This window comes from Microtus pennsylvanicus, chromosome 12 (assembly GCF_037038515.1).
Source record: "Microtus pennsylvanicus isolate mMicPen1 chromosome 12, mMicPen1.hap1, whole genome shotgun sequence".
NCBI lineage: Eukaryota > Metazoa > Chordata > Mammalia > Rodentia > Cricetidae > Microtus > Microtus pennsylvanicus.
In genome coordinates, this window is record NC_134590.1 from 13,203,363 (window position 1) to 13,220,028 (window position 16,666).

The 16,666-nt window shown below is 47.6% G+C and overlaps 1 protein-coding gene across 2 annotated transcripts in view; it reads left to right on the forward strand.

The window, feature by feature from the left end:
• Sdad1 (SDA1 domain containing 1) overlaps positions 1–16,666 on the forward strand; it is a 162,229-nt gene that overhangs the window by 13,272 nt on the left and 132,291 nt on the right. The window contains exons 10-22 of one of the 2 annotated variants that reach the window (XR_012907283.1): positions 525–594; positions 1,664–1,767; positions 3,301–3,358; positions 4,814–4,872; positions 5,716–5,792; positions 6,460–6,557; positions 6,659–6,735; positions 7,287–7,413; positions 8,084–8,175; positions 8,309–8,499; positions 8,595–8,679; positions 9,791–9,952; positions 12,932–13,071. Coding sequence is in view for 1 of the 2 variants with exons in the window: in XM_075943608.1 (XP_075799723.1) it covers positions 525–594; positions 1,664–1,767; positions 3,301–3,358; positions 4,814–4,872; positions 5,716–5,792; positions 6,460–6,557; positions 6,659–6,735; positions 7,287–7,413; positions 8,084–8,175; positions 8,309–8,499; positions 8,595–8,679; positions 9,791–9,952; positions 12,932–12,979 (1,248 nt within the window). In the remaining variant the exon portion in view is untranslated. Of the gene's footprint in view, positions 1–524; positions 595–1,663; positions 1,768–3,300; positions 3,359–4,813; positions 4,873–5,715; positions 5,793–6,459; positions 6,558–6,658; positions 6,736–7,286; positions 7,414–8,083; positions 8,176–8,308; positions 8,500–8,594; positions 8,680–9,790; positions 9,953–12,931; positions 15,108–16,666 lie in introns of those variants that run through there. The other variant, XM_075943608.1, reaches the window with a different exon arrangement.

Genomic DNA, 16,666 nt, shown 5'->3' on the forward strand with positions numbered 1-16,666 from the left:
TCCTGAGTCGGAGCTTCATCCCGTGTGCCTCAGAGAGCAGAGCTGTCACATCTGCCTGGGAGAGGGGAGCATGGTGTCTCTCCGAGCTCACTTCCTCTTCCTCCCAGCATTCTGTTCTGTTTACTCCTCCCACTTATGTTTTAACCTATCAGGGCCAAGCAGTTTCTTTATTGCTTAACCAATGAAATCAACAGATTGATATATGACACTCCCACATCAGTCTGGTGGGACAGGAGACCGGTGAGTCCCTGGAATTGGTAACCAGTCAGCCTTCCTAGAAACAGCAAGTCCAGGTTCAGTAAGAAACCTAGTCTCAGCAAGACAAAGAACACTGACACATTCCCCTGCTGGGTACATAGCACACAGTCAGTCTAGGACTGCTAATGGCTTCAGCACACAGTCAGTCTTGGACTACTAATGGTTCGGGACACAGTCTGAGGACTGCTAATGGCCCTGGGGACACAGTTTGAGGACTGGCTAATTCATAACCGAGGGGTTTTGAATGGGTTTCTGTTCTCTTTCAGAAACAAAAGAAGAAGAAGAAACCAGAAGTGTTTAACTTTTCAGCTATTCATTTGATTCATGATCCCCAAGGTACCATAATTACTGCTTTGAGTTCCTTGTTGGCCTTATCACTTCCTGTTAACTTACTACTCTTTAGACCAGTTTTTTTTAATTGAGTTACCTCGGAAACTGGGTAAAGTACAGATTCTGGTTCATTAGGGCGTAGGTGTGGCTTTGGAGTCTGCACTTCCAAGAAAGTCCTAGTAGGTTGGCTGCTGGTGGCCTGCAGGGCACACTCTCAGAAGCAAACTATCCACTATAGAGGTCGGATCTGTGTTTAGGAATATGTGTGTATACACATACACAAATATGCACAAAACAACAGTTAATGGAAACAGGCCAGGAACGGTATATGGGAAGGAAGGGGGAAATGATATGATTATAACCTCAAAAGATAAAAGAAATTATTTTAAATATGTATTTTAGGAATCCAGGGCTCTGAAGAGTTGCCCTAGCGACTAAGAGCACTGGCTGCTCTTGCAGAGGACCCAGGTTTGCTTTCTGGCACCCATGTTGGGTGGCACACGATGCCAGCCTGGCTTTAAGGGATCCTCTGAATGTGTGCACACATGTGCATATACATACATATACATAAATAAAATAAGTAACTAGTCTCTAACAAGTGTTAAAAATCACCTTGAGTGTTGGCACAGCACTCCGGAGGCAGAGGCAGACAGATCCCTGAGTTCTACGGGCCAGCCTGCTCTACACAGTGAGTTCGAGGGCAACTAAGGTTATGTAGTGAGACCCTGTCTAAAAAAAATCTTAGGAGGGCTGGAGAGATGGCTCAGAGGTTAAGAGCATTGCCTGCTCTTCCAAGGGTCCTGAGTTCAATTCCCAGCAACCACATGGTGGCTCACAATCATCTGTAACAGGGTCTGGTGCCCTCTTCTGGCCTGCAGGTATACACACAGAATATTGTATGCATAATAAATAAATAAGTAAATAAATATTTAAAAAAACTTAGGAATTCTTAAGATGAATTTGGGCACCGTATTTGATCTCACTGATGTAACTCCTCATGCCATGCCCTTTCCCTGTGCCTCTTAAGTGCTGTCTGCAGCCATGAACCCATAGTTCTCTGATTGTTTCCTTCCAGACTTTGCGGAGAAGCTCCTGAAGCAGCTGGAGAGCTGTAAGGAGAGGTTTGAAGTGAAGATGATGCTCATGAACCTCATCTCCAGATTGGTGGGGATTCACGAGGTGCGGACTGTGCTGCTGCTCTGGGGATGTTAGCAGTTACGTAGAACGATGGTTTAAGTTTTAATCCTCAAGCCATTTGCGCAGTTAGAATCGGCAGAGAATCCAGCCTTCCTGTCTGAAAACAGCTGCTTTTATTTACCACTCATTCCTCTCCAGCGTGTGTGGTGCTAACCTATGCACATTCAGTTCACATGGAGCCATCACGTGCTCCCTCTCCAGCGTGTGTGGTGCTAACCTGTGCACGTTCAGTCCACGTGGAGCCATCACGTGCTCCCTCTCCAGCGTGTGTGGTGCTAACCTCTGCACATTCAGTTCACGTGGAGCCATCACGTGCTCCCTCTCCAGCGTGTGTGGTGCTAACCTCTGCACGTTCAGTCCACGTGGAGCCATCACGTGCTCCCTCTCCAGCGTGTGTGGTGCTAACCTGTGCACGTTCGGTTCACGTGGAGCCATCACGTGCTCCCTCTCCAGCGTGTGTGGTGCTAACCTCTGCACGTTCAGTTCACGTGGAGCCATCACGTGCTCCCTCTTGTTACTTTCACATGTGTGTTCCTGAGCCAGGATAAACTACATACTAATATTGATTCTTGCTGCTTTTCAGTGTGCCTAACCCTTCCTGATATTAACTTCCAAGTGTCTCTGGTAGGGGTTGTACGTTTGCAAAGCTGGGATCCCTGGGTATCTTTTGGTATTGAGTTAGATTGCAAGAGCTCCTTGGTGGTGTTTGTGTGAATACTTTCAGAGTAGCTACCTTTAAAAAGGATCACAAAGTGACCCTTGAAAGTGTTCTCTTAACTGCTTTTTTTTTTCTCTTATGTGTATGGGGGTTTTGCCTGCATGTGCTTTTGTGTAATACGTATGTTCAGTGCCCATGGGAACCAGAAGAGAGCATTGGCTCCTCTGGGACCAGAGTTTCAGATGGTTGTGTGTCTCCATGTGGGTGCTGGGAGCGCAAGGTCCTCTGGAAGAGCAGCCAGTGCTCTTAACGCTTGAGCCATCTCTCCAGCCCGGTTTTCTGACACAGATGTCATGACTGGTTCTGTTCTGAGGTTGTTCAACGTGTTGGTTTCCTTGATTACAGATACAGAGTTCATAGTTCTTCCTCCAGTGTGGTTAGACTAGAGTAGAGCCAGACTGTCAGTTCGGGGCAGTCTGACAGACCTAGGGCCACTCAGTTTTACCCTGCTCTGACCCCAGGGACTTCAGGACCAGTGCTGCTCCTGGTCTGGCTCCCTTCTGTGAACACCAGGACAGAGCTCTACAGCCAGGCCAGGGTCAGAACTAGAAGAGGGCTGGGTTTTGTTAGCCTTTCCCTGCTTTGTCTGCTCTTTCTCTCACCTGGTGAGATAGCAGGATAGTGCTGGGGAGAGAATTCTTTCCCTGGGTTACTGCAGCGCATTGAATTCACCTGTGGTGGGTTTGCTTACTGAGACTAAAATGAGTCAAAGTGATTCCCAGTGCATTTATCTTGGTAATGAAATGTCATGCTTAAGTTTCATAAGTATTGAAGTCAGTACATTCTTCTCTCCACAGCTTTTCCTCTTCAACTTCTACCCTTTTGTGCAAAGGTTTCTGCAGCCCCACCAGAGAGGTAACGTGCCTGTGTGTCTGATCCTTGGCTGTGCCCTAATAAGTGGCAAGTCTATTCTAGCGTCATTAAGGACAGATAGCGTTGTGTGTTTTATATAGAGAAAAGAAAAATGGAAGGCTGATGTTGGAGGATCAGGACCTCATTCAGCCCTAACCACACACATATATCCCCTATTTTTAAAAAAACAGTAAAGATGAATTCTTGATTGCAAGTCTTTTTGTAATATAAATTCTGTCAAAAATTCTAGTTTGGGGGCTGGAGAGGCGGCGCCTAAGTTAGGAGCACTATACTACTCTTACAGAGGACCTGTGTCCACTCCCACGCCCACATGGTGGCTCACAACTGTCTGTAACTACAGTAGGAGATCTTCTGCCTTCGTCTGCCCTCCACAGGCACCACACATGCATGTGGTGCACACACACACGTGTAGACAAAACATCCATACACATAAAAAATAAATAAATTGTAAAAAAAAAAAATGGACCTAGTTTTCCCCTTTAACTGTAGCATTGTAGTCACGGGCCTTTGGTTACTGGTCTCCATGGCCCTGTGTGCCTTCTCTGTTAGCAGTGACACAAAAGCAGGGAAAGACGGTTGCTTGTTTTGCCCAAACAGGAAGTGGACATTTGAACATCTGACACGAACCTTGCACTGTGCTAAGTGCTTTCTGTAATCACTCAATGAAATTGATAAGTGGCCTCTTTGAAGTTCAGAAAGTGACCACGGTCATTCAGATGAGTGACAAGTCAGCTTTGCCTCTTTCCCAAAGGCCTCCTTTGTTTTTTTGTTTTTGAAGCGGGGTCTCTAGCCCAGGCTGGAACATCAGAGGGCCTCCTGCATGGGCCTCTCCTGGGCTACACTTAGAGGCATGAGCCACGCGCCTGGTCCAAAGGCCTGTTCTTTCCATGGGCTATGCAGCCTCTTGGAAGAGAGTGTGTTCACACATGTGCGTTTGTGTCTGTCCAACAGATGTTTGTTTGGTGACTTATTTGAATAGTTTGCTTCTTGAGACTGGATTTGGTGTGTAGCCGTGGCTAGCCCCAGTCGCGGGGTCCTACTGTCTCTGCTGCTACTCCTAAGTGTTAGTACTGTAGGTGTGAGCTGCCACACACAGCCCGCACAGAGCCCAGGAGCTGAGGTCATGGTGACCGTAAGGCAGAGTCCTTGACAGCACAGTGTATAATATCCAGGTCAAGGGTTTGGAAGAGAAAAGCAGAGCAAGGGCAACGGTGGGTATGGGGGCAGATGCTCTGTTAGCCTGTGCAATCACGGAGGGCAGAACAAAAGACCTGAAGAAGCCCAGAGGTAAGCCCAGGACATAGGTAGGGGTTGGTCTTCGGGTGAAGTAAGTAAGTTAAGTGATGGCCATGCGATAACTGAATTTGCTTGCCATGTTTCTGTAGTCCTTGGAGGCAGATGATAATGTGCATGCTTTCTTGTCTCTTGTGCTTTCAGAAGTCACGAAGATCCTTCTGTTTGCTGCACAAGCCTCTCATCACCTGGTGCCACCAGAGGTGAGAACTCACCGTGACCTCCAGAATAGGGACATGGAGCACGCACGCACACAGATCCAGTGTAGTGCGGTGCTGCCACCCAGGTCCAGAGTGTGCAGTGCTGCTGCTGGGCGTATTAGGGTTTCTTCCCAGAGTTGCTGTTTCTCCTATTCCCTTTCCATGAACAGAGGAGACCTAACTCCTAAGGAGATGTGAAAGAAGTTAGCTATACAGTTCATAGAAGGGGAACGAGCTGAGGATTCTGACTTTAACAACCAAATTATATATGTCTAGGAAGGTCCAAGAGTATTTATAACTTCATGGTGATTATTGTTTAAGCTGATAATTCTTTGATTAACATTGAATTATCCTGTGTCAAAGCAAAGTTTTGTTTTGATAGTATCATTTAAAAAAACAATGTAATGGAATATGTGTAGTAAGAAAGCAGAAGTAGCTGGGCACCAGCACTCAAGAGGCAGAGGCAGGCGGATCTCTGAGTTGGAGGCCTAGAGTGTTGAGGTCAGTAGAAACGAGAGACCTGTTTCAGTGAGGGATAAGATGAGAATTGGCTTCTGCAAGTTCTCCTTTGACCTCCACACATGTGCCCTGGTGTGCACTGAGGTGTGTGCACAACCACACACTAAAGTATCAGAATTTTACAGAAGCAAACAATGTTAGAGGACATTGTGTCCAACGCTGGTAACCTTCGCCTGAAGTATAACCCAGAGTACTGAGTCCCTCACTTGCCTGGGTTTGGTTCTCAGCTCCTATCCTGGAGCTGGAAGGCTGCTTTCGCACTGACGACTGCTCTGCTCCGGAAGCAAGGGCCTCTCACCCGACTCACCTCTTTTGTTTCCAACTCAGATCATTCAATCGCTGCTCATGACGGTGGCCAACAATTTTGTTACTGACAAGAACTCTGGGGAAGTCATGACTGTAGGGTACGTACAGCATGCGTGGGACTGTGGGTGTGTTTAATAGACCAACATGGGCAGTTAGAGCTGTAGCTTCAGCCTCTAGAAGAGCAGTGTTCTCAGGAGGCTTGGTGTTTTCATTTTATTGATTAGAATTCTAAGGAGAGACTCAGATCAAAAATACTTGTCCTTGTGATCAGCATGTGATGGTTTGCAGTCAAGGACTGTTTAACGACCTAATGCTTCTTTTTCTCCTCCCATGAAGTTCCCTTATATCACTGGGACATGTGATTGTTAGTGAGTCACTCTGAAGAGAGGCTGGAGAACTTCTGTACCCCTCTGGGTGACTCAAAGGGCTATGTGTGATACACTAAGTAGTTACTTTGTATCTCCCTTGCAAACTGATGCTGGGATAGCAGCCCTAAAGACCTTTAACCCTTTTGAGCTGACTTTATGCCTCTCTTTAGAGTGGGTGAGCAAACGCTGCCATGATTTGTTGTGCCCAACACTGGTCCTTGTTACACTGGCAGAGCAAGTGTGACTGTCGGGAATATCAGCCTGGATGGCTGTTCATGTTCTTTCTCGGCCACACTGCAGGTTTCGGGTCCTAAGCCTGTGAAATCCAACCTGTGGTCCTTTTGATTTTTGAACATGAAATTACTCTTTTATTTTAAATTTATTTTTCCCTTTCCAGAATCAATGCTATAAAGGAAATAACAGCTCGATGTCCTTTGGCCATGACTGAAGAACTTCTCCAGGACCTGGCTCAGTACAAGACACACAAAGATAAGAGTGAGTTGCCTGTTCTCTGTGGGCCAACGGCACAGTCGTCCTGCCTTTACCTCTCAGTGGTCTTTGCTTCGACATTTCTAATCAGAGGTGGTGTTTTACAGACGTAATGATGTCTGCCAGAACTTTGATTCATCTCTTCCGGACACTGAACCCTCAGATGCTGCAGAAGAAGTTCCGGGTAGGTGAAGCGAACTTGGGGTGGTCTAAAGATTCTAAAGATTGTGGTCAGACGTGAAGGCAGTGCCCGCTGGTCACATGATAGATGAGCGATGCTTCCCTGGGGAGTGTGCGTGATGCGTGTGTTCTGTTCTTCAAGCTTAGGACGCCATTGATTGAATTCCTTGGTCCTCAACCCTTGTGACCAGCACGCGCTCTGTGATGAGGCTGAGTCTTAGGGTGTGCTGGCTTTCATACTTGACAGTGTTGTGTGTCGGCAGTGCCCGTCAGCAGCTGATGCACAGCCCAGCCGGGTGCCGCCTCTTGGCAGAGAGGGAAGCTTTGTAACACAAAGAGGTGGCACTCTGAGACTTAAAGCCAGGGGGCAGTTGTTCTGTACAAAAGCCAGTTTCTCGGTTTAGATCCGAAGGCAGTGAGAAGTGACCTGCGTTCTGCCCTGCTTTACGCTGTTGGCCTGACATGTAAGCAGGTTCCTCTCACCCTAGAGGGCCTTTCTTTATGAACGTTTCTTTGAATCTAAGCATCTTAGTTTTAAATAATTTTCTCTTGTAGGGTAAACCTACTGAAGCCTCCATTGAAGCAAGAATACAAGAATATGGAGAGTTAGATGCTAAAGATTACATTCCAGGAGCAGAGGTTCTAGAGATTGAGAAAGAAGAGGATACAGAAAATGACGAAGGTTCATTTCCCTTGCTTTGCCTTGCCTTTTGCTGGGAATTGAACCCAGGTTCTCACTTATACCACAGAAGATCTGGCTCCTAAAGCTACCTGGCAAGATCAGGGTGCCTATGAGTGGTTGTGTAAATGCCGGACCAAAGAGCTGTGATGCTCTTGTATCCTGGCAGCCTCCTTAATGAAGGGTCTTCAGGTCCTTTCGTATCTGGAAGCCTTTTTTGTACTCCAGGTCACTGGAGTTGTTTCTCCTACGTCTTGAGTACATTGGGTGAGTTAGACATATACATGCTTCAGGCTCCAGTTAAATGTCTAGGCACAGTTCTGATGGGCAGCAAGGGGATGCTGGCGGGTTCTCCATGATTCCGGGCAGGCTGTGTTTTCTGGCATGTGACTTAACTGAGAGTCTGTCCCTCTGTCTGTCCCTCTTTAAGCTGTAAGAATTAGATAAGTCACTGTTAGGTTTTGGCTGTTAATATACACTTGGTCAGTGCTGGGTCCCGACTCCTTAAATTAACTGAGTCGATGTGGCATGTGGCAGTGATGTCGCCCTGTTGCTGGTCAGTGGAGTAGCCGAGGTTCATTTCCTTGCTTTTCGACATTGCTGATGTAGCTCACCTGGCTGTGACTGCCCGACCTGAAGAGGTAGCTGTGTCAATGCGTTCTCTTTCACACAGATGGATGGGAGAGCGCCAGCCTCAGCGGGGAGGAGGAGGATGGTGAGTGGGTTGACGTGCACCACTCTTCTGACGAAGAGCAGCAGGAAATTGTAAGTCCACGTGACCTCTCTCAAGGGTGTCACTCTGCCAAGATGCCATGTTTGCTGGACCATGTTAAAATTTAAATGACTGAGCTGTCACTGAAGCTGGTAGTCATTTTCCTTTTGGCGTATGCTTTTCCAGGCCAAGAAGCTGGAGAGCATGCCCATGGAGGAGCGGAAAGCCAAAGCTGCAGCCATCAGCACGAGTCGGGTGTTAACACAGGATGACTTCCAGAAAATCCGCATGGCGCAGCTGAAGAAGGAGATGGATGCTGCCCCCGGGAAAGCCCAGAAGAGGAAATTCATAGACATCGACAGCGACGAGGAGTCCAGGTGAAAGCCATGCCCAGATCTGCAGTGGCTGGCAATGGAAGAAAGCATCAGGGGAAGGGCTCACCGTCATTTGCTATTTTTATCCCTCACCACAGGGGTGAATTGCTGTCTCTTCGGGACATTGAACGCCTTCATAAAAAGCCCAAGTCTGACAAGGAGACAAGACTAGCAACCGCCATGGTGAGTGGGGGCATACCCTTCCCCACTCTAAACAGGAAGTGGATAGAAGGAGTCTTAATCCCCAGTGTGTGTAGCTGTGAGCTTCCTGGTCCATGCCCGCCCGCCCGCCCGCCCGCCCGCCCGCCCTCCCTCACTCACACCCACCCTTTAAAGGTATAATTAACACATAACAGTTGAATTAGGTGGTTTTTAGTTTTGTTTTAAGGCAGGCAGGATCTTACATAACCCACACCCCAGGCTGACCTAAAGCTTTAGTTGAGGATGACCTTTGGATTCCTGACCCTCCCGCCTCTACTCCCCAGGTGGTTTACAGACCTGTGACTTGCTTGGTTTATGCAGCTCTGGGAAAGGGACCTGAGCCTGTGCCTGCTAAGCAAGCATTCTACCAATGGAGTCACCCCAATTAGAGGAGCGCTTTTGTGGTTTTGTTTTTTGGTGTACTTTTTGTTGTTTTGAGACAGAGTCTTTCTATGTAGCTGTCCTGGAACTCTCTATAATGACCAGGCTGGCGTTGAACTCAGGTCAGCCCTCATGTCATGTGCTGGGATTAAAAATGTCCCCTCCATCCCTGACTGTGAATGAGTTTTGACAGTTGTATTTAACCCTGTGACTACCACCCAAAACAAGATGTAGAGGACAGAAGTGCAGTCTTGCGTGCTCATGGTCAGAGTGCTTAGCACATTTATTAAAGCAACAGAGAAATGTGGTCACAGTCAGAGTCGGCCTGCGGCTCCTGCTGTTGCTGCTCAGTTCGTGCAGTGACCACGCTTCTGCTGCTTTCTGCGCCTCGGCAGTAGCTCCTCCTCACTCTCGCAGTCTATGAATGGAGCCCCACGTGGGCAGCTAGAGCCATGTGCTTTCTCCCCCTCTTTTCCACACACCGACCTCTTCCTCCTCTTTCCCACCTGCCAACCCCAGCCCTGCCTCTGGAATTAGACTGAATCAGGACATTTCCTTTCGCTGAGCTCCATCCTTGTCTCTGTTGGATTGAGTCCCAGGGAGCAAGAGCTGCACTTTGTCTTGTCCTTGGCATCAAACAGAGGGATTAGATAATGCCTGAGGTGTGTTGTTCTTGAAGAAATACTGAACACTAATCTCTTTGTACTAATAGGCAGGAAGGACAGATCGAAAGGAATTTGTGAGGAAGAAAACCAAAATAAATCCATTTTCCAGTTCCACAAATAAAGAGAAGAAGAAGCAGAAGAACTTTATGATGATGCGGTACAGCCAGAATGTCCGGTCAAAGACCAAGCGCTCCTTCCGGGAGAAGCAGGTGGGTTCCGCGTGGACCTGAGTTCAGCAACATAAAGACAGCTGTGTTTTACAAGAGGGCTGCCTCTGAGGACCACATGCCAAGTGTGCTTGGGGAGGCTGGGAGCAGTCAGGGTGGGATTGATGGGGTCACCATGTGACCTGTGGGTGACCCTGGATGGTTGTCTCTGAAGTGAAAGAATCAAGCTGGGTTCCCTCTGAGGTGCATTCCCATGCCCTGTGAAGTAGATTGATTGATCAGGAAGCACTCTTGGGTGTGGACCAGCTCAGGAAGGCAGTGCTCAGCTCAGCACACAGTTGTGGTGAGTTGTGATGTCTGTGTTCTGTCTCAGAGAGGCTTACAGCCTGTGGGATTTCTGGCCACTGTAGCTTAGCTGCTTTGCTGCCCATTTTGTTTTAAGACAGGGTCTTACTGTGTGCTTTATAGTGGCTTGATCTCAGCCAGACTGGCTTTCCTCGGAGATTCCCTTGCTCCAGACACTAAGTGCTGCTTCTGATTGCAGGCATGTGCTACCGTGCATGGCCCAGCCATGCTGCCGGGTGGCCTGCTTTGCTCAGTGATGCACTGTAGGAACAGATTGCCACGGTGTGTTCTCCTCTGAAGCAGCTGTAGAGGATCAGCCCCAGCTGCACAGTGTCAGCCATCTTTCCTGGTAGCTAGCCACCGACAGCCTGCCAAGGCTGGGGGTAGTGGCCAGCCCTCTAGGCAGCTCCACCTAAACTCTACCTGCTTTTATTCTTTTACTTATAATCTTTACTTACCACGTGTAGGAAATAAAGCAATGACATTTCTAAATAAAGGCTCTGGATTTTGCCACAGAGTTGAATTGACTTATGTTCTGTCCTTGAGAGCCTTCCTACCTAACTGTAGGGTTGAGAAAATGGCAGCCACACCCTGTTGGCAGCCTTGCTTCTGCAAGATTTAATTGAGCTTAGGCCATTACTCCACTTCCTGTTTTATAGGATGCCGTTTCTTAGCATGGTAGAGAAGCTGGACTTTGATCCTCACCAGGGCGTTAGTAAACATTTCTCTCCGAATAGGAGAAATTCTAAGACTAAATTAAGACTGCACTGTACCCGTCAAAGCTGTTGTTTTAAGAAGGCTTCTTCATTCTGCAGTTCTCTTGCTGCGTGAACTGACAGATGAGCTAGCCTTCCTGCGTTTGTTTCCTTGCCTTGCAGTTTCTTCAGGGTTTATTGTTATAAAACAACTGATTTTCCATATTGTCTCCGCTGCACCTAGACCCCCACTGTTTAAACTGAACATAAGATTCCTTAAATCAGTCGGGCAGTGGCGGCGCACACCTGTAATCCCAGCACTTGAGAGGCAGAGGCAGGCGGGTCTCTGAGTTTGAGGCCGGCCTGGTCTACAGAGAGAGGCCCAGGACAGCCAGGGCTACACAGAGAAACCCTGTCTCAAAAAACAGAACAAAACTAAAAACAAACAAACAAAAAGAGCATCAAGTATTAAATTATTTTTAAGTAAAAATTTTTAATAGTATGCCTTGTTTTGCCTAAAACATCGAAGTAATTCTAACACCTAATCAATATAGAAGTTGTTGAGATACTTTATATTTGTGTTAACTAATTAAAATCCAGGGTCCTGTTTGAACAAGGAACTTTGTCCTAATTGTTTCTGTTGCCGCAGTTTGCCTGTGGCTCATGTCAAATGCTCAGTAGCCAGAGTCCCTGAAGCTCCGGGGACCCTGGCACCCTCTGAGAAAGAGCAGCTTACGTTACCCTGTGGGCATTTCACTGTGCTGAACAGGACCTAGAAGCCTTGCTGCAGAGCCAAGAGAAGGGACTGCAGACATGCCTGGGAAGACGGTGGTGTCTGCGGGGAAGGGTCTGGGCTGTGCGAATAGTTGCGCTGACTGAAATGGCCAGTGTGCGCTGGGACAGTGCTTGGCCTGCAGTTTAGCCACCCTGGACGCGTGAGCGGCTCCTGTGAGTGAAGTGCAAATGCAAACAGCAAGACCCTGGAGAGTGCCAGACACTCCTCAGCCGACCTAACAACTCCACCTGCCTTCAAGGAGATGGAGACTCTAGCAGGAAGCTGAAGGCGTAGAGATGTAAAATCCAGAGCTGTAGAACGGGTAGATGGAGAGCCAGGCGACAGCTAACCTAGAATGGTTTCAGATGAGTATGAGCCCAGACTGGCCTTAAATTTCGTCTTTCTGACTCAGCCTGCCAGGTGCTGAAGGCGTGAGTCACGATACCTGGCTTCCAAACATGTCTGCTAACACAGCACAACAAGTTAACTCACCTTAGTGAAGTAAAAGCCAGGGTTAGTGTTGGGAATTAATGGAGACGTGTGCCTTGGCCTTGCTTGCCGTTACTACTTAAAACTTGGACTTGTTGTTAATGGCCTTTCGTATTCTGTTATCTGGGAGGGTTAAGAATCTTGAGGGGACATCTGTACCTCCAAGTGCCGAGCAGAGCAGAGAAATGCCACGCGCCCTCCCTGAAGTCAGGTGATGCTGTTTCTGTAGGAAACATAAGGTCACTGCAGACGTTGGTTTTGGTCTTAAACTGGATCTTAAACTCTGTAATTCTACCCCATATATGGTCGTACCAGGAGCCCCCATTTCTGTGCTAGAAGACAGGGTCACATCCAGCTGGAATGCGCACACGCTTTCACTTCACCTGATAGGTTTCTGACACAGAGTGATTGAGGAAGTGAGAGACTGAGAGCCTGGGTTAACTAGGAAGAAATGCTTGTTTGTCTTGAGCCCAATACCCAGAGTTTTGACCCTTTGCTAATGTCTTCAAGTCTTTGCCATTGAAAAGAAGTTACAGTGGTGACGATGGTAAAATTGTGTTACTGGCTGGCAGCGGTCGCCTTTCTCCACCGAGCCATCTGGTGAAATACTTCACTATGTGACATTTTTAGGATGACTATTGACCTAGTGTCTGGTAACTATGACCTAGTTGGTGTAGCAAGTATTACTGTTGACGTTTTCTTCCTTTTCTCTTGCAGCTAGCACTACGAGATGCACTTTTGAAAAAGAGGAAAAGAATGAAGTAGCATAGCAGCAAGTTACCGTTTCCTGCCAGCGCTGTGTGTATTGACATGCCGAAGATTAGTAAATATTTGCTTACATTAAAAGGATAAGAGACACTATATTTTGGAAACCGCAGTAGCAGTTGTAGCAATTTGGTATTTTTAATTTGGAGGTGGGGCTGGTGGGATTGTGAATGTAAATAGTAGTGGTGTTAAGATCTCCTTTCTAACTCAGAGCAATAGCAAGTGCCTACTAATTGCTGCATGCACAGCTGAGTGAGCTGAGCCCCACTGAGGGCAGGTGTATATGCCGTGTTTATAGTGAGCTTGTAAGTAGTTCCTTATGGCTGTTGGTCCGGATTCCTGGAGTCGCCCGGCTCCTGGATGAACTGCGGGATGGGAGTCGTACATGTTCTGCAAACAGGACGGTGTTACAAGAGTAAGAGGTTCTTACTTGTAAATAGGCTTGCCTGCTGAACAGGCTCCTGCTGTACAGACCGTGTCTTCTTTCTTTTCAATGTTAAGAGTTGGCTAAGACCCCATTTTTCAAATTGCCTTAAGTTTAAATAGTGATTTTGAAATACCTAGCAGGGTGCGGAGGCACACGCCCATAATCCCAACATTCAGAAAGCTAAGGCAGAAGGCTCATGGTTTTAGAACCAGCTTGGAACATACTGAGTTATTTCAGGGGCAGCCTGGGCTCATAGTGAAACCCCAACCAGAAACACAGACCCTTTGAGCTTTCCATTTGTGCGGCCTGTTCTCTGCTGTCTGTTGCTGGGGTTTGGTTGTCTGTGCAGCCTGCTCTCTCTGTTCTCTGCCGTCTGTTGCTGTTGGGGTTTGTATTCCAGCCCCTGGTGCCTACTCTGCACTGGTTTGATCAGTTCCCTTCATTCTCAGTCCATTGTTTACCTTGTTCTCAACCAAAGCTACACGTTTTTAATGTCAGCTAGGTGTGTGCAGTGGACAGTCACGCTTGAGTCCCGTGTGGGACACAGTCTGCGTGCAGGCTGCTGGGTTTAGAAATAGGCTGGTGCCTTTTGCCTCAGCCATCTTAGGTCGTCCTCTAATGAAAAATGTCTATGCTTGGATTGGAGGAACGGCAGTTCTCCGCCCCTCGGGATTGGTAGCAGCTTTCCCTTTCCCCTTTGATTGTTCTGTTCGGTTGCTGAGCTCAACTTTGGTTTTCTTTTTCCCTGTCACTTTTGCCCCATGGTGGCCCGGGTCCCTGGTAGGGGATTGCCCCGCAGCCTCACCCCAGCACAGATGTGGAGGAAGTGTCCAGTACAGACTTGTGTCAGACCTGAAACAGCTCTCCACTTTTCTTCTCGTGTTCTTCGGGCGTCTCCCTGTGCATCGGCTCTGAAATCAGTTGCAAGAGTCCAGCTGCAGCTGTGCTCTGTGGCCTCTCAACTCCTCCTGCCCCACCTCCCAGCTGCTCACTACCATGTCCACTTTCTGGGCTACTAGGGCTCATACTCAGGCCTTGGCATTTTAATCCAGAATACCAGCTCATTACCTCTATAGCATTAGCAGATTTCACTGGTAAAGAAGCGCCGGACAAGACAGTCTCAGCTCTTCTCTGCCGCATCCCCGTGCTAGCCAGGTGTCTCCTGTAGTGTGGAGGGTACAGGTACAGCGCATGCTCGAGCCTGATTAACCCTGCTGCCAAGGCTGTCTGTAAATGTCACACCGCCTACCTCTCTTTTAGCAAATTGTGTTTTGGTGGTTTCCCCCACTTCTTTTTTCTTATAATAGTTAAGATGCTGTGTTTATTTTAACTGTCAAGTCCAGTGATTAGGCAGCTAGTTTAAAGTACATGTCGACTGTCCACTGTGTACAAGCACTGTTAGGTGGTTGTGGCTTCACAAACCACATTTGTGTTCCATGAAGACAGCTGTGACGATCCAGTCACTTTGCAGTAGGCACACACTGAGCCTTCACGCTGCACCATAATCCATGTGCCCGGTGCCTGCCATGGGCAGGGCAGCACTGTAGAAAACTTGTTCTTGAGTCCTGTGCTTAAGATGTAATAGTCTTGGTGTGATTTTTAAAGGTTCTAGTTAATGTAAATTTTGTTTTTTTATATTCTAATCATTGAAAATTTGTAATGTATATAGAGTATTACATTGAAATTCTATTTTAATTAAAACATTTGTTTTTGAGTGTTCTTTTTAATCCATTTTAAGTAACATATTTTTAAACTGTATATAGGCAATGGTGCTATCCTAAATAGCATCCTCTCATTAATCCTTTCCCTGATTTTGGAGTGTGTTTTCTGAGATTTAGGGAAGTTTAACCAGACATGATGACATAACCTATAATCCCAGTACTTGGGAGAATGATGAAGGGCAGAGAGTTGCTGTGAGTTTGAGGCCGGTCTGGCCTACTTAGCGAGATAACAAAACCCTGTCTCGGGGAAGGGGACATGAAATGGAGAAGAATAGAGAGATCTGGACTACGGGAAGGAAGCTGGCAGCACCTGGAACACTAGGTCCGGTCCTGGCTCCGGGGCCCCTTTCCTGGTCGTTTTCACCTCTGTTTAAAGGTGCAGAGGGAAACAGAGACCACTGCTGCTTCTGCGGCGGGTGAATCGCATGCACATAGAGCTCTATGTGTTAATTTCTCTCGCAGATTCTGCTTGTATGTTTTATTAGCTAAGGTTAAAGTATGAAAGGTATTTGCTGTAGAATCTGGTATGTGTGTGGGATATTATAAAAACACGCAGGAAATGCCAAATCTTCGGGCGGGGGTGGGGGTGGGATCGTGTGTAAAATGTGTTGTCTTTTCTTTCTGAGTCTGGCAAGGTGTATGTTTTTACTTATGGCATTGTGTAAAAAACAAAGAGAGACATGGAATAAAGGTACATGGAGCCGGGCGGTGGTGGCGCACGCCTTTAATCCCAGCACTCGGGAGGCAGAGGCAGGCGGATCTCTGTGAGTTCGAGACCAGCCTGGTCTACAGAGCTAGTTCCAGGACAGGCTCCAAAACCACAGAGAAACCCTGTCTCGAAAAACCAGAAAAAAAAAAAAAAGGTACATGGAGTATCATTCTGGTGAAGTTTTTCTGTAACGAGGAGGAGGCTGCCCCTCCCGGGGGGTGTGTGTGCTGGGATCAAATGAAGGACCTTGCGCAGGTGGAGCAAGTGATCTCCCCCTGAGCTATACTTCAGGCCTGGACATGCACCTTAAACCCCAAGGACGGTGTGATTTAAAAGCATCTAGAGGTGTTTGTCTCCCCTTCCTCATTTTCACACTGGCTTCCTGGGGTCTAGAAACATTCTCTAGGACCATCGCCTTCTCTCAGTTCTGCCAGCAATACACAGTGTTGTCAAAGGTGCTGTTTGCTAGGGCTGGAGACGTGGCTCAGTGGTTTACCATTGGGGACTGGAAATGTGGCTCAGTGGTTTACCATTAGCAGGGACTAGAGACGTGGCTCTGTTTACCATTAGCAAGGACTAGAGACGTGGCTCAGTGGTTTACCATTAGCAGGGACTGGAGACATGGCTCAGTGGTTTACCATTAGGGACTGGAGATGTGGCTCAGTGGTTTACCATTAGCAGGAACTAGAGATGTGGCTCAGTGGTTTACCATTGGGGACTGGAGACGTGGCTCAGTGGTTTACCATTAGCAGGGACTGGAGACGTGGCTCAGTGGTTTAGAGCACTGGCTGTTTTTGCAGATGACCTATTTGACTCCCAACACCCACATG